This window comes from Hippocampus bargibanti, linkage group LG11 (assembly GCF_051943395.1).
Source record: "Hippocampus bargibanti isolate YZ-2025 linkage group LG11, ASM5194339v1, whole genome shotgun sequence".
In the NCBI taxonomy this organism is placed as follows: Eukaryota; Metazoa; Chordata; class Actinopteri; order Syngnathiformes; family Syngnathidae; genus Hippocampus; species Hippocampus bargibanti.
In genome coordinates, this window is record NC_142744.1 from 23,101,577 (window position 1) to 23,123,966 (window position 22,390).

The window sequence follows — 22,390 nt, forward strand, 5'->3', positions numbered from 1 at the left end:
GTTGATGACGATCCCCATGTGATGTCACATTTGGACCGCCCCTGACCTAGAAAGCGAAACACAATGCATTTTGTGGTACTTTGTTTGGTCTTAAAACTTTGTGTTGATCCGTGTTAATGGCAAAATTAGAAGGAAAACACATATATAACGGGATGGTGAATCGTTGTGTGTTGCACCAAGACAACTACAATAAAGTCTCGTTATATCGATATTCTCGGGAGTTAGAAAAAATGTCGATATAACCGTACCGTTGATATATCCGTCCTGCGCTGAACTGCATTAACAAAAGCCGCCAAAAGACGGCATCCAAGCGCCATATAAGAAACTGAGCTGGCCATGAGCTCGCCATTTTGTGCCTCTTTTTATTTTTTGGGTGAGAGATGTTCCCCCAATGTTGCCTCAAAATAGCACATATAATTCTTTAATCGATTGCTAACATGTATGCTTTCCTCTTCAGAACTACAGTGTATTTGAATCATATTCATAACTGGATGTGTAACAAGAAAGCATATTGTCCGAATCTGAAACCATTGTTTTGATTCACAAGCAATGCAAGACGTCTTGGCGTGAAGTCATTTTTATTGGTGTTTTGCATTTGAATAAAAAGTGACATCGTTTGTCCTTTAATACACAGTATGCAATGTACAGTAATTTTCAAAATCATTACGCTTCAGCAGACAAAACAAGAAACATTGTTGTGTACATAACACTGCAACAGGGAAACTGCAACGCTTACATCTTACTGTAATATGTCATCAATCTTCTTCTACTTCCCATTTTTTTCTTTTAACACAAACACTTCAATCTCGTCTGCTACATACGAGCTGGCGTCTGAAAATTAAAATGGCGTCTGCTACACGGGAGCTGGTCACGTAACACACTCACGTGACCAAGTCACGTGACCAAGTCGTGTGACCAAGTCGACCAATGGCGCGACCGATACAGATTTCGATAATGGTGGTACTATATAGAAACCCCTAAGCAAATATCGATTCATCTTGAATATCTTTTGTATCGATATAAACATAGCAAAATGGCCGGCGGGAGATGAAAAAGAGCATCGTAGTAAGCGGATTATCGTAAAAACCACGAATCGTACTAAACGGAACTAATTATAGATAAAAAGACTAGAAATGTGCACGGGAAATGAAAATAGTGTCATAATAAGCAGTATTATCAATATAAACGATATCGATATAACGATACTTTACTGTATTTTATATTCGCTGACACAAATTCCCCGCTGACAAATCAGCCCATTTCCAACAGAGCTTGGGCGCCATCTTCTGCATTTTCTGGGTGCTACATTGCTGTCATTGCCGGCTTGAATTGATATGGGAGGACTCCTTTTATCAATTGCAAACATTTATGCTTTCCTCTTCAGAACGATTTGAATCCTATTCATAACTGGATGAGTAACAAGAAACCATCTTCTCCGAATTTGAAGCCATTGTTTTGATTCTCGAGCAAGGCAAGACGTCTTGGCGTGATGTCACGAACAAGGGGGTGGGTCCTTCTGAAACTGGCCATTTCCGGATTCATTTTGAAGTCATTTTTATTGGTGTTTTTCATTTGACTAAAAATATCAGCCTGCCTGTTTTGGGTATTTTAGATGCTATAAAACGTTTTTCTGATGTCAGTAGGAAACAAAAAAATGGTGCCGGTTGTCCTTTAAATGTAGTGTGTACAAACCTCATAGCACAGTAAGAACACTACAACCCAATTTATTAACTGTCTTTGAAATGTGAAAAATATCCCTGATCAGTTAATAAATTTGTGTCAAGGAATATGCAAGATATGGCGTTTGCATACTATTTCGCATATACTGGGAGTAGGAAATGGAAATGCAGTAAAGTCTCATTATATCGATATTCTCGGGTGTCGGAAAAAATATCGATATAACCGGACTATCGATATATCCGATCCTGCGGCATGTAAATTTTCTCCTTGCGTTCATAGAAATAGTATCGTAATAAGCAGTACTATCGATATAACCGATATCGATATAACGAGACTTTACTGTAGATTAAAATAACATATGCACTGTGATTTATCAAGACTGAGTCTGTTTTTAATACGTTTCAATCAAAGGTGCAAAGTTAAAGAAATCAACATTTATTGAAAAATGGAATCACTTTCAACATTCAAAACACATTATTACACAACGAACTATTCAAGCGCAATAATACGTACTTGTATTGAATTCCGCAAAATCATGGATGGATTGTCTTGACAGCGCGCTCAACAAACTCTCCACTGAAGCCCTCGCCTTCACGTGCAAACAATACACGTGTACCGTCCCCTAGCACACAGACATCGGCTACCTGCAGTTGAAATTTGCATACTCGGCACAGCAGCCAATCAGAAGCCTGCTTCTTTCTTCCGGACTTTCGCAAGCGTTATAAGGTCGTGCATTTGCATGTCATTTTCTAAAATAGATGCACAGAACCACAGCCCAGAAGAAAGAGTCAAAAGAAGCTAACAGCATATGTGACGCTACAAAACGTAAATTTACATTAGGCCGTGACTGTAAAGTGTAGTTGAGAGTTATGAAAGGGGCTTAGTGGCTTGTAGCATGCAATGCAAACATTGCATTGTGCACCATGGTGATCAATGACTACTGCAGCAAAATCTACAGCTGTGGACATTTATTGTACGTTAAGCAAGGTAACATTTGTGGTAAGTACACTCCTAATTAAAAAAACTTCTTACTTCGTGACAATGTTTTTTTTAATGTGATTTGTCGTCTTATTGTGTTTCAAGTTGTGAAAATGGGGCAGGCAAATTTTCAGAGTTGTCCGCTAACTTTTTGTCATGAGTTTGGTCACTGTTTTTAGTATAATTTGGACAACTTCGGTCGGCCGGATTAAAAAGCCTCTGGTATGGCCCGCGGGCCGTAGTTTGCCCATACCTGCTCTAGTCTGATAATCAGCTGTCACTAATTAGCTTTTCATATTAATAATGCTATCATCCCAACAAGTAAAATTGATAATAGTTGAATAATAATAACAGCACAATGTGATAACTTTTGTCAACTGTACCTGTCTCCACTCATCTCCAGTGACCTGCTCAAATGGCTCTAAAACAGTGCATGCGTCCTGCAGTACCTCCCCAGCTCCTCTGCTAAGTTCTCAGATATGTGTCTTTCATTGGACTCAAAACAATCCAGCTGACAGATCCCCACTTTGAAATTTTCAAAAAAGTAGCATGAAACTGACATGTAGGATTGGATTAGATTGGTTTTGCCTATATCAGTCTCGCAGTGGAGAAAAGGATGTTGTGGTTCGGGATGTTCAGCAGTCAGTTGACAAACAACTATGGCTTTTTTGACCCGTTCTTGGACTGCAGCACGTTCTTTGTCATATATGATTCTGAGGTATTTGAACACCTACACTGTCTGTAAGTAAAGAATCTGCTTTAAATTAGTTATCAAGTGGACAGGATGAATTTAGTACAACTATATATGATTCTGGTATGATTGTCAGAATCGGAAAGCCCTTTCCTGTTTCATGTGCAACTCACAGTGTGCTTCTGTTTCTCTAACCACTCTTCGTTCTCCTTACTGCTGCGTGTGTCTGTAATTCTCATGTCCCGCCTCTACCATGGATGTTGACCAATCACGTGCGATCCTTGTTAGGAGCCGGCTCTATTCGTTCACTTAAGAGATCCGGCTCTAAGAACCGGCTCGTTTGTGAAAGGAATGTTTTTCACAAAAAAAAGTTGTTGGGGAAGGGGTTTTAACCCAACAACTTTTTTTGTGAAAAACTCACAAAGTCTGGGTGTCTTTGAAACAACCAGTCTTGAGGTGCTACCGTGTCATAAATCTGTTAGTGACCAACAGGTGGCACTGTAGGGCTCAGAAGAAAAGACAGGAAGCAGAGCTGAAGATGTTGAGATTTTCTTTGGGAGTGACCAGGTTGGATAGGATCAGGAATGAGTACATTAGAGGGACAACTCATATTAGAGGCTTTGGAGAGAAAGCCAGAGAGGCCAGACTGACATGGTTTGGACATGTCCAGAGGAGAGAGACCGACTATATCGGGAGAAGGATGCTAAGCCTTGAACTGCCAGGCAGGAGACCGAGAGGAAAACCAAAGAGGATGTTTATGGATGTGGTCAAAGAGGACATGAAGTTAGCTGGTGTGAGAGAAGAGGATGCACAAACCGGGATAGATGTTGGACATTGATTCGCTGTGGCGACCCCTGAGGGAAAAGCCGAAAGGAAAAGAAGAAGACAGACATAAAAAATCCTCCCTTTTCACACAGGTTCCATTACAACAACGGACAAGGCATGAAAAAAAGTTGCACATACATCTTGTGTAACAACAACCCGAAATCAACAAAATATGACATGACTGACAATTACCATTGATTTGTGGCCGCTTTATACAGTAATCTGTACAGTATTTGCGATGTCCACCAAACCATTCAACCATTTTTCAAAATCATTATGCTGTCCACCGCGAGTACCGCGCGCGCCACACACCACGCACGCGCGCCAATTTTCAACAAAATATCAGAATGTATTATTTAAAATAAATTTGTGATAGTACTCACCGTTAACACGAATAGTTTCCGTTCCTCGTGATTGGTAAAAATCCAGGCAAACGATCGGAATGAAATTCAACTTGCCGGTCCAGAGGCGAAGTTACTGCTAGCTAGCCTGCACACGGCTCATAAGCTTCCACACTTGCTATCTGCAATCTACTTCTCGCAGAAGTATGTTGATGCTAACGTTAACATGGGGCTTGTTAAAATGTCACTGACATTTGACTGTTTCATCGATGGTATTGTTTCATTGCAAATTAGAATCAGAACATTTTCTCTCCTCTAATGCTGCGGTGCATTCACGCTGAACTGCACTCGTTAGACTCATTTAAAGGGGCGTTTTCAACATGACGGCCACTATCATCCAATCAAAATGGCGCTTTCGGCCATGAAGCTAACAGCATATGTGACGCTACAAAACGTAAATTTACATTAGGCCGTGACTGTAAAGTGTAGTTGAGAGTTATGAAAGGGGCTTAGTGGCTTGTAGCATGCAATGCAAACATTGCATTGTGCACCATGGTGATCAATGACTACTGCAGCAAAATCTACAGCTGTGGACATTTATTGTACGTTAAGCAAGGTAACATTTGTGGTAAGTACACTCCTAATTAAAAAAACTTCTTACTTCGTGACAATGTTTTTTTTAATGTGATTTGTCGTCTTATTGTGTTTCAAGTTGTGAAAATGGGGCAGGCAAATTTTCAGAGTTGTCCGCTAACTTTTTGTCACTGTTTTTAGTATAATTTGGACAACTTCGGTCGGCCGGATTAAAAAGCCTCTGGTATGGCCCGCGGGCCGTAGTTGTCCCGTACCTGCTCTAGTCTGATAATCAGCTGTCACTAATTAGCTTTTCATATTAATAATGCTATCATCCCAACAAGTAAAATTGATAATAGTTGAATAATAATAACAGCACAATGTGATAACTTTTGTCAACTGTACCTGTCTCCACTCATCTCCAGTGACCTGCTCAAATGGCTCTAAAACAGTGCATGCGTCCTGCAGTACCTCCCCAGCTCCTCTGCTAAGTTCTCAGATATGTGTCTTTCATTGGACTCAAAACAATCCAGCTGACAGATCCCCACTTTGAAATTTTCAAAAAAGTAGCATGAAACTGACATGTAGGATTGGATTAGATTGGTTTTGCCTATATCAGTCTCGCAGTGGAGAAAAGGATGTTGTGGTTCGGGATGTTCAGCAGTCAGTTGACAAACAACTATGGCTTTTTTGACCCGTTCTTGGACTGCAGCACGTTCTTTGTCATATATGATTCTGAGGTATTTGAACACCTACACTGTCTGTAAGTAAAGAATCTGCTTTAAATTAGTTATCAAGTGGACAGGATGAATTTAGTACAACTATATATGATTCTGGTATGATTGTCAGAATCGGAAAGCCCTTTCCTGTTTCATGTGCAACTCACAGTGTGCTTCTGTTTCTCTAACCACTCTTCGTTCTCCTTACTGCTGCGTGTGTCTGTAATTCTCATGTCCCGCCTCTACCATGGATGTTGACCAATCACGTGCGATCCTTGTTAGGAGCCGGCTCTATTCGTTCACTTAAGAGATCCGGCTCTAAGAACCGGCTCGTTTGTGAAAGGAATGTTTTTCACAAAAAAAAGTTGTTGGGGAAGGGGTTTTAACCCAACAACTTTTTTTGTGAAAAACTCACAAAGTCTGGGTGTCTTTGAAACAACCAGTCTTGAGGTGCTACCGTGTCATAAATCTGTTAGTGACCAACAGGTGGCACTGTAGGGCTCAGCAAATGTTGGTCAATGTGTCATTTATAGTCTGTTCGGTACTCTGGAGAGCACGTACCTGACACTGCTAGTAGATCTGTTCTCGCGTCAGGCTGATGTAGAAAGATACCTGAGAGCCAATTTGAAAAAAAATTGTGAATATATATTCTGGTCGTTTCCAATGCTGTGGCCAGGGATGTGCGCGTCTGTCAATGTTTGGTTCTGACAAGTATTTCTGAACTTCAATTGTAGTGTTCATTGAGAATTCTATGGCTGAGCCATTGATATGAATGTGGTTGTATTACTATGGGAACAAAATACAACAAGTACGAGGAGTATATGAGAAAATATATGAATTATTTTAATTAAGAAATAATAGCTTTCCCACAGTGCTGTTGTTTTTTTTCTGTGTAGAATATATTCTTTCACAGGGCCCGCCACTCTTGATGATGATAATAATAATAATAATAATAATAATATGAATAATAATACATTTAATTTCTTGACTGGGCTTTATACTGCTGGTCAGCCCTTTCGCAGTACAGGTAACATCCGATTTACGACCGGGTTCCGTTCCGACCAAACGGCCGTAAGTCAGAATGGTCGTGGGCCAAAATCCATTCAAAATATTGAATAGAGACTCGGTGCTAAATGACTTGCAAACAATCTGATTTGGACGCCAGGTCTTGGTCGCCGGTGTTCTACCGGTTGCCTGGTAGAACACTTATATGAACAAGACAATAGCTGCATTTACCATACCTGATGAGAAGCAATCAAATTGAAATGTTTACAGACATCAAAAATCTTGGTGGTGGAATGGGGAGGTGCAGGAGTGTATACAGAGAATGAGGTTAGCAACGAAGAAGTGGGACACTGAGAGGACGGACGAGAGTAGACAGCAGTACAAGGAGATGCAGCGCACGGTTAAAGTAAAGGTGGCAAAGGCCAAACAAGAGGCCTATGATGACTTGTATGCTCTGCTAGACAGCAAGGAAGGCGAGACTGATCTTTACAGGCTGGCGAGACAGAGAGACAAAGATGGTAAGGACCTGCAGCAGGTTCGGGTGGTTAAGGATAGAGATGGCAATGTATTAACGGGTGCCAATTGTGTGATAGCAAGATGGAAAGAGTACTTTGAAATATTGATGAATGAGGAAAATGAGAAGGAACAAAGAGTAGAAGACGTGACTGTTGTGGACCAAGACGTAGCAAGCATTAGCAAGGATGAAGCCAGGAGGGCGCTGAAGAGGATGAAGGGGGGAAAGGCACTCGGGCCTGATGATTTACCAATCGAGGTATGGAAGTGTCTCGGAGAGGTGGCGGTGGTGTTCCTGACTGGGTTATTCAACAAGATCTTAGATGGTGAACAGATGCCTGAAGAAGGGAGACGAAGTATACTGGTGCCCATGTTTAAGAAGAAGGGATATGTGCAGAGTTGTAGTAACGACAGAGAAAGAAAGTTGATGAGCCGTACAATGAAAGTCTGGGAAAGAGCAGTTGAAGCGAGACTAAGAGCAGAAGTGAACATTTGTGAGCAGCAGTATGGCTTCATGCCAAAAAAGAGTACGACAGATGCAGTGTTTGCTTTAAGAATGCTGATAGAGAAGTACAGAGAAGGTCAGAAGGAATTGCATTGTGTCTTTGTAGATCTGGAGAAAGCGTATGATAGGGTACCCGGAGAAGAGCTGTGGTATTACATGAGGAAGTCTGGAGTGACAGAAAAGTATGTCAGAGCGGTGCAAGACATTATCGTGACTGTAAGACAGTTGTGAGGTGTGCTGTCGGTATGACTGAGGAATTCAAGGTGGAGGTGGGACTCCACCAGGGGTCAGTTCTGAGCCCCTTCTTGTTTGCTATGGTGATGGACAGGCTGACAGACGATGTTAGACAAGAATCTCCTTGGACCATGATGTTTGCAGATGACATTGTGATCTGTAGCGAGAACAGGGAACAGGTGGCGGAGAAACTAGAGATGTGGAGACCAGCCATGATGTTTGGACTGGAGACAGTGCCACTGAAGAAAAGACAGGAAGCAGAGCTGAAGATGTTGAGATTTTCTTTGGGAGTGACCAGGTTGGATAGGATCAGGAATGAGTACATTAGAGGGACAACTCATATTAGAGGCTTTGGAGAGAAAGCCAGAGAGGCCAGACTGACATGGTTTGGACATGTCCAGAGGAGAGAGACCGACTATATCGGGAGAAGGATGCTAAGCCTTGAACTGCCAGGCAGGAGACCGAGAGGAAAACCAAAGAGGATGTTTATGGATGTGGTCAAAGAGGACATGAAGTTAGCTGGTGTGAGAGAAGAGGATGCACAAAACCGGGATAGATGTTGGACATTGATTCGCTGTGGCGACCCCTGAGGGGAAAAGCCGAAAGGAAAAGAAGAAGACAGACATAAAAAATCCTCCCTTTTCACACAGGTTCCATTACAACAACGGACAAGGCATGAAAAAAAGTTGCACATACATCTTGTGTAACAACAACCCGAAATCAACAAAATATGACATGACTGACAATTACCATTGATTTGTGGCCGCTTTATACAGTAATCTGTACAGTATTTGCGATGTCCACCAAACCATTCAACCATTTTTCAAAATCATTATGCTGTCCAACCGGCGAGGTACCGCGCGCGCACACACACGCACGCTCGCGCGGCCAATTTTCAACAAAATATCAGAATGTATTATTTAAAATAAATTTGTGATAGTACTCACCGTTAACACGAATAGTTTTCCGTTCCTCGTGATTGGTAAAAATCCAGGCAAACGATCGGAATGAAATTCAACTTGCCGGTCCAGAGGCGAAGTTACTGCTAGCTAGCCTGCACACGGCTCATAAGCTTCCACACTTGCTATCTGCAATCTACTTCTCGCAGAAGTATGTTGATGCTAACGTTAACATGGGGCTTGTTAAAATGTCACTGACATTTGACTGTTTCATCGATGGTATTGTTTCATTGCAAATTAGAATCAGAACATTTTCTCTCCTCTAATGCTGCGGTGCATTCACGCTGAACTGCACTCGTTAGACTCATTTAAAGGGGCGTTTTCAACATGACGGCCACTATCATCCAATCAAAATGGCGCTTTCGGCCATTCTAGGTCAGTGTCATCCAATCAAAATTGTGCTTTCCGCCAACTGCAGCCCCAACGGGAAATGAACGGCGAAAAAAACGAGAATATGTATTTAGTTTTATCGGCGAGCCATATGCAATCATCAAAAGAGCCATATATGGCTCGCGAGCCATAGGTTCCCGACCCCTGGTCTAGTCGCAAGAAAGTCAGTAACATTGTCTTGCAATGTTACATGTCCCAAAATATTCTTGTAAAAGTGGACAGGGAAGTAACATACACTCTTTTTTTACAGGTGTTCGACAGGCACTTTGGTTAACCAAAAGCACAGCCGTCAATGGTTTGCCTGCTCAACTTCTTGCACTGGCAAAGAGTCCTGCAAATCAAATACCAGATCAAGAAAAACGTGTTCTGAACGCCATCAAACATGCCCGTTTCTGGGACACGACTGAGGAGCGACCAGCAAAATACAGGTATTTTTAAGGACACGACCTCCAGTTGTGGTCAAAAGTTTCTAGAAACTTGTGAAGCATTTCCAGTTACAACTCTGATTTTTCTCTGGTAGAGTGATTGGAACAGATACTTCTCAGTAAAAAAACATGAAGTTTTTTTTTATGACTTTATTTTGGGTTAACAGAAAAAGTGATCAAATCTGCTGGGTCAAAAATATACATACAGCAACACGAATTAGCAGTTTTGATGACTTAAAAAGTTGTGTCAGCGAAATGAGCTTCAAAGCATCGCCTCTTAACTTCTTGTGAGTGATTCTGAGTGACTACAGTTGGTGACTTCTCTGAGGCTATTTAAATGGGGCTTATTGGTTGCAAACGGCCACAAACGCTGCAATGGGAAAGTCATAGGAGATCAGCATTGATCTGAAAAAGCTCATCATTGACTTGGAACAAGTCAGGAAAGTCACTCTGAGCCATTTCACAGCAGCTGCAGATCCCAAGAGCAACAGTGCAAACAATTGTTTGTAAGTATAAAGTGCATGGCACTGTTTTGTCACTGCCACGATCAGGAAGAAAACGCAAGCTATCACCTGCTGCTGACAGAAATTGATCAGGAGGGTGAAGATTCAACCGAGAATCACCAAAAAGCCTAGAATTAGAAGCTTCTGGAACACAGGTGTCAAGCGTGTTTTGCATCTCCATGGACTGAGAGGCTGCCATGCAAGACGGACGCCATTGCTCCAAAAGCACCACCTGAATGCTCGACTGAAGTTTGCTGCTGACCACATGGACAAAGATGAGACCTTCTGGTGGAAAGTTCTGTTGTCAGACGAAACAAAAATGGAGCTGTTTGACCACAATGCCCCGCATTATGTTTGGATGAGAAACGGTGAGGCCTTTAACCCCAAGTACACCATGTCTATCATCAAGCACGGCGGTGGTACTATTACGCTGTGGGGCTGTTTTGCTGCCAATGGAACGGGTGCTTTACAGAGAGTAAATGGGATAATGTCGAAGCAGAATTACCTTCAAATTCTTCACTATAACCTAAAGTCATCAGCCCGAAAATTGGGTCTTCGGCGCAGTTGGGTGTTCCAACAGGACAATGAGCCCAAACACACATCAAAAGTGGTCATGGAATGGCTAAATCAGAATCAGAATCAGAATAATTAAGGTTTTCCAATGGCCTTGCCAAAGTCCCCATTGAGAACTTGTGTACAATGCTGAAGAAACATGTCCATGTCAGAAAGCCATCAAATTTAACTGAACTTCTCCAATTCTGTCAAGAGGAGTGGTCAAAGATCCAACCAGAAGCTCGCCAGAAGCTTGTGGATGTCTACCAAAATCGCCTAATCAATGGGAAAATGTCCAAGGGACATGTTACCAAATATTAGCGTTGCTGTATATATATTTTTGACCCAGCAGATTTGATCACTTTTTTCTGTTCACCCATAGCAAAGTCATAAAAGAAAATGAATGTTTTTTTTGTGACAAAGAAGTATCTGTTCCAATCACTCTATCGTAGAAAACGTTGTGGAAATAACTGGGAACTCAAGAGAGCCATGACAAAAAAATGCAACCAATGCAAAATCCTCACGTTGTTCCATATACACGAGAGAAACCACGAACGCCAGCATGTGCAAACATATGAAAAAGGGTGATTATTGCAAGGTAAAAATACGAAAAACACAATAACATGTAAAAAGGAAAAAAGTTTATTTATTGAAACGATAAAAGGTTTCTTCACCAAATTAATAATTATAAAAAATATTAATTATATATAATATAATTTTAATATATATATATATATAGGCTAAATACATAAATTTATTTAATAATTTTTGAAAATAAATTAACTTATAAATAAATGGGCTAAAAACCTTTTCATGATTTATCAATAAGTATGAAAGTTGCGTTTTTCTTTTCCTCATATTGATGTTGATTGACCGGCGACCTCTGATTAACCGGTGTTAAAACCATTTTTTCATATATTATAAAATACAACTATCCGTTCACCCAAAAAAACTGTCTGGGTCCCCATTTCAGCTCGGGTCCTCTACCAGAGGCCAGGAAGCTTGACGGGTTCCGCGTTCCGGGTTCCCAGTTCCGGCTTTACACCGGTTGATTGTCCCGGTCTTGCAACCACGCAGTTTGGGGTCACTCCCCAGTCTCCGCCCCCGGCCTGTACTTTCCTTCCGGTTCTCCAGTCCTCTCTGAGCCCTTGGATTCTCATTTTCCAGTCCTCTTTCTTTCCCTACTGGGACCGTATCGAGGTTTCCTTTCCCCTTTATCTATGACAGTCGGTTGTTGGCCTTCCATCTTCACTGATGGATCCCGTTTTTGCTGGTCATTCCACCCCTGGGAGGTGTTTCCCTTTTGACCTTGGGTTTCGCCCTCCAGAGTTTCGTGACATCCACCCCTGGTTAGGGTCATGTAGGCTTTCCCTGCCACACTTACACCCTGGTTCTGTTGGTTGTTCGTGCCTCTTTGCACCTCTTGGGCTTGTCTGGGGGATACCTGCCTCTTGGTTGGTTTAGGGCCGCCTTGGCAGCCAGGATGATCCTTGGTTGCCTTTGGCCAGCCTCTGCCACTGTAGGCTTTTTCCCATTTGCTGTTCGGGTCATCCCTGTGGGCTTTTCCTCCAGATTCCCTCTTCAGACCTCATCCTTGTTCCCCTTGATGACATTCTTGAGTTCATCCTGGAGCCTTCTCTTTATATTCGGCTTGTTTTACCTGGACAGTGTCTACTATCCCGGCCCCTCCTTGGCTTGTGAAGTTCGGGTCTGACTTGGGTGGAACCCTCCTTGGAGTTTTGGTTTACTCCGGGTCTGAATCCTTCCTTGGCCACCTTTTATTCCCGGGTTCTGATACTGGCGGGATGCTTTATCCCGGGTTTGTTCTTGCCTTCTGGCTTTGAGGTTGCCACCTGGGTTTGGTTACCGTTTCCTTGTTGCTATTCAGGTTGCCATTGGCCTTGGATACGAGCTTAGTGTTTTCAATTCCTTTGTTCCTCAGGGATAACCCCTTCAGGAATACCTTCCCTTTATCACATCCGTTTTTCAGCCGAATCATTCCTTCCTCTTAGATCCTGTGTTGATAGGGAGTCTATGTCCCTTTCGCTACAAGCTGTCTCATTAGGGGGTTCGTCCTTCAGGACAAGCTGTGGGATATCGCTGGGGTATCACAGAGCATGGGTAGTGCTCCTTGGTTATGCTTTTGCACTCTTTGGTAGGCGTACACGAATTAGCAGTTTTGATGACTTAAAAAGTTGTGTCAGCGAAATGAGCTTCAAAGCATCGCCTCTTAACTTCTTGTGAGTGATTCTGAGTGACTACAGTTGGTGACTTCTCTGAGGCTATTTAAATGGGGCTTATTGGTTGCAAACGGCCACAAACGCTGCAATGGGAAAGTCATAGGAGATCAGCATTGATCTGAAAAAGCTCATCATTGACTTGGAACAAGTCAGGAAAGTCACTCTGAGCCATTTCACAGCAGCTGCAGATCCCAAGAGCAACAGTGCAAACAATTGTTTGTAAGTATAAAGTGCATGGCACTGTTTTGTCACTGCCACGATCAGGAAGAAAACGCAAGCTATCACCTGCTGCTGACAGAAATTGATCAGGAGGGTGAAGATTCAACCGAGAATCACCAAAAAGCCTAGAATTAGAAGCTTCTGGAACACAGGTGTCAAGCGTGTTTTGCATCTCCATGGACTGAGAGGCTGCCATGCAAGACGGACGCCATTGCTCCAAAAGCACCACCTGAATGCTCGACTGAAGTTTGCTGCTGACCACATGGACAAAGATGAGACCTTCTGGTGGAAAGTTCTGTTGTCAGACGAAACAAAAATGGAGCTGTTTGACCACAATGCCCCGCATTATGTTTGGATGAGAAACGGTGAGGCCTTTAACCCCAAGTACACCATGTCTATCATCAAGCACGGCGGTGGTACTATTACGCTGTGGGGCTGTTTTGCTGCCAATGGAACGGGTGCTTTACAGAGAGTAAATGGGATAATGTCGAAGCAGAATTACCTTCAAATTCTTCACTATAACCTAAAGTCATCAGCCCGAAAATTGGGTCTTCGGCGCAGTTGGGTGTTCCAACAGGACAATGAGCCCAAACACACATCAAAAGTGGTCATGGAATGGCTAAATCAGAATCAGAATCAGAATAATTAAGGTTTTCCAATGGCCTTGCCAAAGTCCCCATTGAGAACTTGTGTACAATGCTGAAGAAACATGTCCATGTCAGAAAGCCATCAAATTTAACTGAACTTCTCCAATTCTGTCAAGAGGAGTGGTCAAAGATCCAACCAGAAGCTCGCCAGAAGCTTGTGGATGTCTACCAAAATCGCCTAATCAATGGGAAAATGTCCAAGGGACATGTTACCAAATATTAGCGTTGCTGTATATATATTTTTGACCCAGCAGATTTGATCACTTTTTTCTGTTCACCCATAGCAAAGTCATAAAAGAAAATGAATGTTTTTTTTTTGTGACAAAGAAGTATCTGTTCCAATCACTCTATCGTAGAAAAGTTGTGGAAATAACTGGGAACTCAAGAGAGCCATGACAATATGGTCTTCACAAGTGTATGTAAACTTTTGACCTGTATGTACTGTGAAGTAGACACGCTAATTACTGGACTACTGGGCCATCCATTTTTAAAGTCGAGATTAAAACATTGTATTTGTTTACCTAATTTGAAGCACTGCTTTCTTCAGCCCTGGCAACATTCATGTCAAATTAGGGATGTTCACGCGGCACGCATTTGCATCAGTGTTGCATCAATGTATTTTATTGCAATGCAGTGAAAGTTCTCAACTGCGAACTAATGTTCAACGAATTATCCTTCACCTGGAATAAAATCCCTTGCATTAAAATTTTGACTTCAGTGCTTAAATTCAAGCAGCGCCCACTCGATTGAACAGAAGACACGACAGAAGAAACAAGTTCACTATGCCATTTTCGATCATCGGATCCGAAACAGTGACGTGAAAGTGACTCTTTTTGAAATGCGTTTTACTAGAATCGTGAAAGATTTTAACTTTATTCACTTGGATCCTGTAGATAAAGGCATTGAAACGACAAACTGATAAATGTGGAGAAGCAAGTGAAATGCATCCGTGAAATGCAAGGAAGCAATGGAAATGGCAACAAAAATCCTTCTGTATGCTTAAGAATCACCAGACATCACTGGTGATCAATGGGACAGTAACTTGCAACTTGCAACAAAATTATGATACGCACGGAAACATTTTCATACGCCAAATACAGTAATGTCTCGTTATATCGATATTCTCGGGAGTCGGAAAAAATATCGATATAACCGGACTATCGATATATCCGATCCTGCGCCGAACTGCATTAAAAGTGGGCAATACATGGGGGATCTTTGATATTGCATGTAATTTTCTCCTTGAGTTCATGGATTGCGTATCTAGCATGCTTTTTTACTGTAGTGAAGTGAAAAATAAACTCTTGCATTAAATAAAAACGTCTTTACACTTTTTTAATTACTATTTCCTTTCAAAAATGCAACCAATGCAAAATCCTCACGTTGTTCCATATACACGAGAGAAACCACGAACGCCAGCATGTGCAAACATATGAAAAAGGGTGATTATTGCAAGCGATAAAAATGTATCTGAATACAACACAATTAAATACATGTATAGAAAGGAAAACTGCAACGTTTACATTACTTACGTTGATAAATCGATGAAAAGGTTTCTTCAGCCATATATATTTATATATATATATATATATATATATATATATATATATATATATATATATATATATATATATAGGGCCTAAACTACCAGTAAGACTTTAGCTTGCTGAATAAGTTTTTGGACAAGATGCGAAACGTCTGACACCTTCATAGAAGTACAGATGACGGCTGAAGAAACCTTTTCATCGATTTATCAACGTAAGTAATGTAAACGTTGCAGTTTTTCTTTTCCATACATGTATTTGATTGTGTTGTATTGCACCGGCGACCTCTGTACTGTGAAGCCGGTGTTACACACACACACACACACACACACACACACACACACACACACACACACACACACACACACATATATATATATATATATATATACAGTAAAGTCTCGTTATATCGATATCGGATATATCGATAGTCCCGGTTATATCGATACTATTTCTATGCACGCACGGAGAAAATTACATGCAAACAGGGTCGGATATATCGATAGTCCCGGTTATATCGATATTTTTTCGGACTCCCTTGAATATCGATATAACGAGACTTTACTGTGTGTGTGTGTATATATATATATATATATATATATATATATATATATATATATATATATATATATATATATATATATATATATATATGTGTGTGTGTGTGTGTGTGTGTGTGTGTGTGTGTGTGTGTGTGTGTGTGTGTGTGTGTGTGTGTGTGTATGTTATATATGTTTTTTTGTTCTTTTGACTTCAAGACGGCGCCGCAGGAGTGGCTGCCTTTCCAGCAGCTCATGTATTTTGTTTTTCTACTCTCATTCCTTTCATCACTTTGCTGCTGTGAAATGTAAATTTCTCCACTGTGAGACTAATAAAGGCATATCCAATCCAATATATATATACTGGCCTGAAATGGCGGTGCCGGCCTCTGCTATGATTGGTCCCTGCTTTCAGGTTGGGGGGAGCAGAGGACTACTCCCTGCAGCTCCACTGATTGTTCCTATTGTTCTGACGAACGACTGGCCTGATTGCCCCACTTCGACCGGTATCACCTCATCAGTATTACTAATCCTATGTTGCCTAAGCAAACTATTGTATGAACGATCCAAATTGATGTTGATAAAGTCTTTTTTTTGAGAATTTGTTTAGTCTCCCCAATGTACTGCTCTTTACAATTTTCATTCTTACAATGTATTGAATAAACTACATTACTTTGTTTTCATTTGGCAGCCTATCTTTTGGATGCACTAATTCAGGCCCGGCCAACCCGCGGCTCCCGAGCCGCATGCGGCTCTTTGGCTGATTTCATGCGGCTCTTAAGGGGCCGACTCGTAAGGGGCGTCCACATGACAAGCTTAAAAAAAGTTTGCTGCTGGCGCTGCCATTCATACTCTATGTACCGTAATTTCGTGACCATAGCGCGCGCTGCACATTTTGGAGAACATTTAAGACTTTTAAGGGCACCTGAGAATCGTGAAGACATTTAAGTGCACCCGATAGTCGTGAAATTACGGTATCAAGCTGACCATGTGACGTTAACACGCATGTGCGTGTGATGAAAATTAATCATTTATGTCGTAAACGGGTGGCCAACCAATCAGAGACTCGACACAAATTGTTTATGACGTAAACAATTCATTTGCGTTAAGTTCGCTCTCAAAATGGCAGGGAAAAAATGCACAGCAAAACGAAAATATGAAGACGAACCCAGGACGCTTTTAAGAGAGTGGGAGAGTTTATATTTTTTTTGTTGAGCGTAAGGGCAAGCCATTCTGCCTTATATGTCAGGCGTCATTGGCGCATTTCAAAGCGTCAAATCTTCAGCGCCACTTCAGCTCACTCCACGCGAACATCGACCAAGAATTCCCCAAAGGGACTGAACTTCGCAAGCACAAGTTGGTCACTTTAAAAACTCAGACTGAAAAGCAGATAATTTTTTTCCGAAAATTTACAAAGCAACCAGAGACCGTAACGCTTGCATCATACCAACTGGCTTGGAACATTGCACAGTCTAAAAAGCCATACAACGAAGGGGAGTTTATTAAGAAATGCCTCAGTGACGCTGTTGAAATCTTGTCTCCTGAAAACGACAAACTAAAACAAATGGTAGCAAAAATGGACAAAATCCGACTTCAACGGACAGTTAGGATGGCGAAAAAATCATTGGCACCGCCCTACCCACTCTCGAGGACTTGCACACTGCAAAAATCCAAACTAGGGCGCGGAAAATCCTACTGGACCCTCCGCACCCTGCCCACCACCTTTTCCAGCTACTCCCCTCAGGCAGGCGCTACCGATCCATGCGCACCAAATCCAGCAGACATTTAAACAGCTTCTTCCCCCAAGCCATTAACTCTTTGAACTCTTTCAACAGTAGCCAAAATGGAACTGTATAGTGCACTGTGATTCCCAGGAACTTGAAGGTCTCAACGGTTGACACAAGGCAGTTGGATAGTGTGAGGGGTAGCTGTGGTGATGGATGTTTCCTGAAGTCCACGATCATCTCAACGTCTTGAGCGTGTTCAGCGTGCTCAGGAACCTTGTGACGGCTGCACCAGAGCTCCAGCTGCTCCACTTGTTGTCGGTACGCAGGTTTTTTTTTTTGACGACGATACTAGTGCAGCGTGTTCTACCGGAAACAAATTCCTTGTGTGTTCTACATACTTGGCAATGAAGATGATTCTGATTCTGATGTCCAACTGTCCCGCCACACTGTTGAACGCAGAATTTCAGACACGAGCACCGCTATTGAATCACAGCTGCACTCTGACCTTCAAGCATGTGAGTATTTTAGTGTCGCATTGGATGAAAGTTGTGACATACAAGACAAGCCTCAGTTGGCAATATTTGCACAGTCTGTGACAAAGGATTGTGTGCTCAAAGAAGAACTCCTTGATATTGTGCCATTAAAAGACAGAACCTGTGGCATAGATGTGAAGGAAACAATGATGGCTGCATTTGCAACAGCAAATCTGCCCATGGCCAAAACTGACTGCAATAGCCACGGATGGAGCACCTGCCATGATCGGATCTGTGAACGGGCTTGTGGGGCTGTGCAAAGCCGACCAAACATTTCCTGAGTGTTGGAATTTCCACTGCATGATCCACAGGGAGCAACTCGTGTCTAAATCATTAAATTTAGAGAATGTCATGAAGCCTGTGATGCAAATCGTCAACTACATCCGCACTCATGCGCTTCACCACAGACAATTCAAGAATCTCATCGCTGAGCTGGACCAAGGGCTTCCAGGTGACCTGCCGGTGCACTGCACTGTGAGGTGGCTGTCAAAAGGCAAAGTACTTTCTTGCTTTTTTGAGCTGTTGGATACTGTGAAACTGTTCATGGAAGAGAAAGACAAGGACTATCCCGTGCTCTCGGACCACGAGTGGATTATGCATCTGGATTTTTTGGTCGACATGCTGTGTCACTTGGACAAACTGAACCTTACTCTGCAGGGTAAGTCAAAAATTCTGCCTGACTTGGTGCAAAGTGTGTTTGCGTTTGTCAACAAACTGAAGCTGTTCAGGGCGCATATTCAAAAGGAAGATTTAACACATTTTCCCACTCTGCTAAAAGCCAGCGGGCAAGTCACCACCGATACCCTGGATAAGAAAAGAGCCAGATATGCAACACTGGTTGAAAACTTGCACGAAAACTTTGTGACCCCATTCCGTGATCTACAACTGAAAAAGCCGCAGATTACGTTCCTTGTCGACCCGTTTAATGCGGAGACAGACTGTTTGAAAGCCCCGCTAGTCACAGATGAAGCTGCGGCTGAGTTAGAGATGATCGATCTTTGTGAGGAAGATCAATTGAAACCTGCTTTAAGGGAAGGGAACCATTGAGTTCTGGAAACGCGTGCCAATGGAAAAATACCCCAATGTCAAACCGGCTGCGCTTAAGATACTGTCAATGTTTGGGTCAACATATGTCTGCGAGTCTGTGTTTTCTACCCTGAAACATGTGAAATCAAGGCATCGATCGGTTATTACTGACACTCATGTAAAAGAATTGCTTCGAGTGGCAACAACAGAATGCAAGCCAGATTGAATGAGGATTGTTCAAGACAAAGAATGCCAGAAGTCCCACTAAGCAACATGCAAAATATTGTCAATTATGGCATTTTTGTTTGTGGACTTGGTTTTACTGAGTTTGTGTGTGGAAAGACAGTGTTCTTTGTTGCCTGTGGTTTTTGTACTCTCAGAGTCAATTTCCAATATATTTGCTGATTTTGTATTTAAAAGGTGATACTTATAATCAATCTGTCTGAGCAGAGGTCTGTGTGTGTGTGAGGGATGGGGCGATGGAGTGTTCATGTGTGCCCATGTTTATCAAAGTCAGTGTTATTGTCGAATATGCTCATATGCATGGCATACAGCACAGATGAAATTACTGTGCAATCGGACCCAGCGTGCAAGGCACTTATAATGACTTTAACAAACATAATAAACACAAAAACGACAATTTGACGGGAGAGAGAGGGGAGCCGCTGCGTGTTCACGCACCGCCATCTTGATGTGGCTCTTTGCAGTAACATAGTAAAAAATGTGGCTCTTCGTCTCTGACTGGTTGGCCACCCCTGCACTAATTTTAAGTGTTTTAACTTAGTGTTTATCGGTTTGAAATAAGTAGGAATTTTGTGTTGCCAAAGGACTCTTTGTAGTTTTTTTCAGAAGCTCCTGCAATGTAAGGTATTGCTATTCCTCTCCTTTTTGTATCTTCAGAATTTTTAGTTTCATTCCCTATTCTTTCTTTCTGACATTTGTTGAATGACCACTGAGGGTACCCACAGTTTGTGAGTGCTCTCCTGATATGTTTTGACTCCTTTTCTCTACCTTCAACGCTTGTTGGTATTAGTTTAGCCCTATGCTGGAGGGTTCTGATAACTCCTATTTTGTGTTGTAAAGGGTGGTTAGAATCGAAAAGTAAGTATTGGTCAGTGTGCGTAGCCTTCCTAAAGACTTCTGTTTTGGATAAGAAGCGATACGTCCGACACCTTCATAGAAGTACAGATGACGGCTGAAGAAACCTTTTCATCGATGGACCACTCCTGTACGACTGAGAGCTTACACAGACTTATGTTGATAAAGTATTCTGCGGCACATCGAACTCTTTCGCAGTGAAGGATTTGCTTCTTGTTGGATTCTCCTGCACAGCCACTATTTCCTTGTACTTCGTTTCAATATCACAATTCTTACATTTCCCCATGGTTCAAATTGGTGTTGAACAACTGTATAGAAGAACACGATGTTTCATTAGCTGAAAATCAAACAATACGCCGTTTACAGATTTCGCTAATGATGGTATTGAAATCCTTAAGCAAATATTAATTGGATTGGATTGGATTGGATTTGCCTTTATTAGTCTCACAGTGGAGAAATTTACATTTCACAGCAGCAAAGTGATGAAAGGAATGAAAGTAGAAAAACAAAATACATGAGCTGCTGGAAAGGCAGCCACTCTCGGGGCGCCGTCTTGAAGTCAAAAGAACAAAAAAACTAAATAAATAATATGACAGCATAGAGACAATATGACAAAACAAAGACACAGAGACATTCATTCTTCAGGACTTGCTGTACCCTCTTTGTGATGACATGAAGCAGCATGAATGGCATTAATTCAGCTTTTAGCTGCTTTTGTATCGATATAAGCAGATCAAATTGGCTGGCGGGAGATGAAAAGGGCATCGTAGTAACCTGATTATTGTAATAACTGAGTATCGTACTAACCGGAACTAATTATACATAATAAGACTAGAAATTTGCCGGGAAATTAAAATAGTATCGCAATAAGCAGTACTAGCGATATAACGAGTCTTTACTGTAATGGATAAAAAAATGCATTCAAAGTAGTCAAATTTTCTCCACGAGAGAAAAAATACAATATTGTCCTGCACTGAATTGGTGTGATTACAGTACATTGTGTTTAGTTCATTTTTCTGACTATGCTTGTTGTTTTGTAATTTGAGTTAATCTGTCATATGGTGAAAGGAACTCTTTGATCCTCTCCTCTTTCATCTAGAACTGCTTCATGTAACAAAGAAGTTACAGAAAGTGCTTAAGAATGAATGACTGTCTTTGTGTTATCATATTATCGTTTAGTTTTTTGGGTTCTTTTGACTTCAAGATGGCGCCTATCCAGCAGCTCCTGTATGTCGTTTTTCTTTCCTTTCATCTTCATTTCATGACTTAAAGTTTGCGGATGACATAACTGTGGTGGGCCTCATCAACAACGATGAGGAGACAGCTTACAGGGACAAGGTCAGCACGTCTGGCCACGTGGTGCAAGGACAACAATCTCCGTCTGAATGCGGAGAAGACGAAGGAGATTGTTGTGGACTTCAGGAGAGTGCACCCCCAGCATGCTCCACTAACCATCGACGGTGCTGCAGTGGAGAGAGTGAGCAGCACCAAGTTCCTGGGAGTGCACATAGCCGAAGACCTGTCCTGGAGCCACAACACGGCATCACTGGCCAAGAGATCCCACCGCCTGCTGCCATCGGGTAGGAGGCTGCGGAGTCTCCGAGCCAAAACCAGCATGCTCTAGGACAGTTTCTGCCACCAGGCAGTCAGGAGACTCAACTCCCTCCCAGCCCTGCCCCTCCTGCCCCTTCCCACTGCCACACTCACCAAATGCTAAGTACACGCTGTACTATCATCCTGAACTTTATTTTTTGTTCTTTTTCATTTTTTTCTGCAAGACCTCACTTCAATCTTTTTTTTTTCTTGTTTGTTTTTGCACTACTACATTATGTCACTTTACATACGACACTACCTCTCCTTACATACGTCACTACCTCACTTTACATATGTCACTACCTCACTTTACATACGACACTACCTCACT

The 22,390-nt window shown here is 42.0% G+C and overlaps 1 protein-coding gene across 1 annotated transcript in view; it reads left to right on the forward strand.

Moving 5' to 3' along the window:
* mrpl37 (mitochondrial ribosomal protein L37) overlaps positions 1-22,390 on the forward strand; it is a 53,438-nt gene that overhangs the window by 1,224 nt on the left and 29,824 nt on the right. The window contains exon 2 of the mRNA XM_089007984.1: positions 9,664-9,841. Coding sequence (XP_088864110.1) covers positions 9,664-9,841 — 178 coding nt within the window. The remainder of the gene's footprint in view (positions 1-9,663; positions 9,842-22,390) is intronic.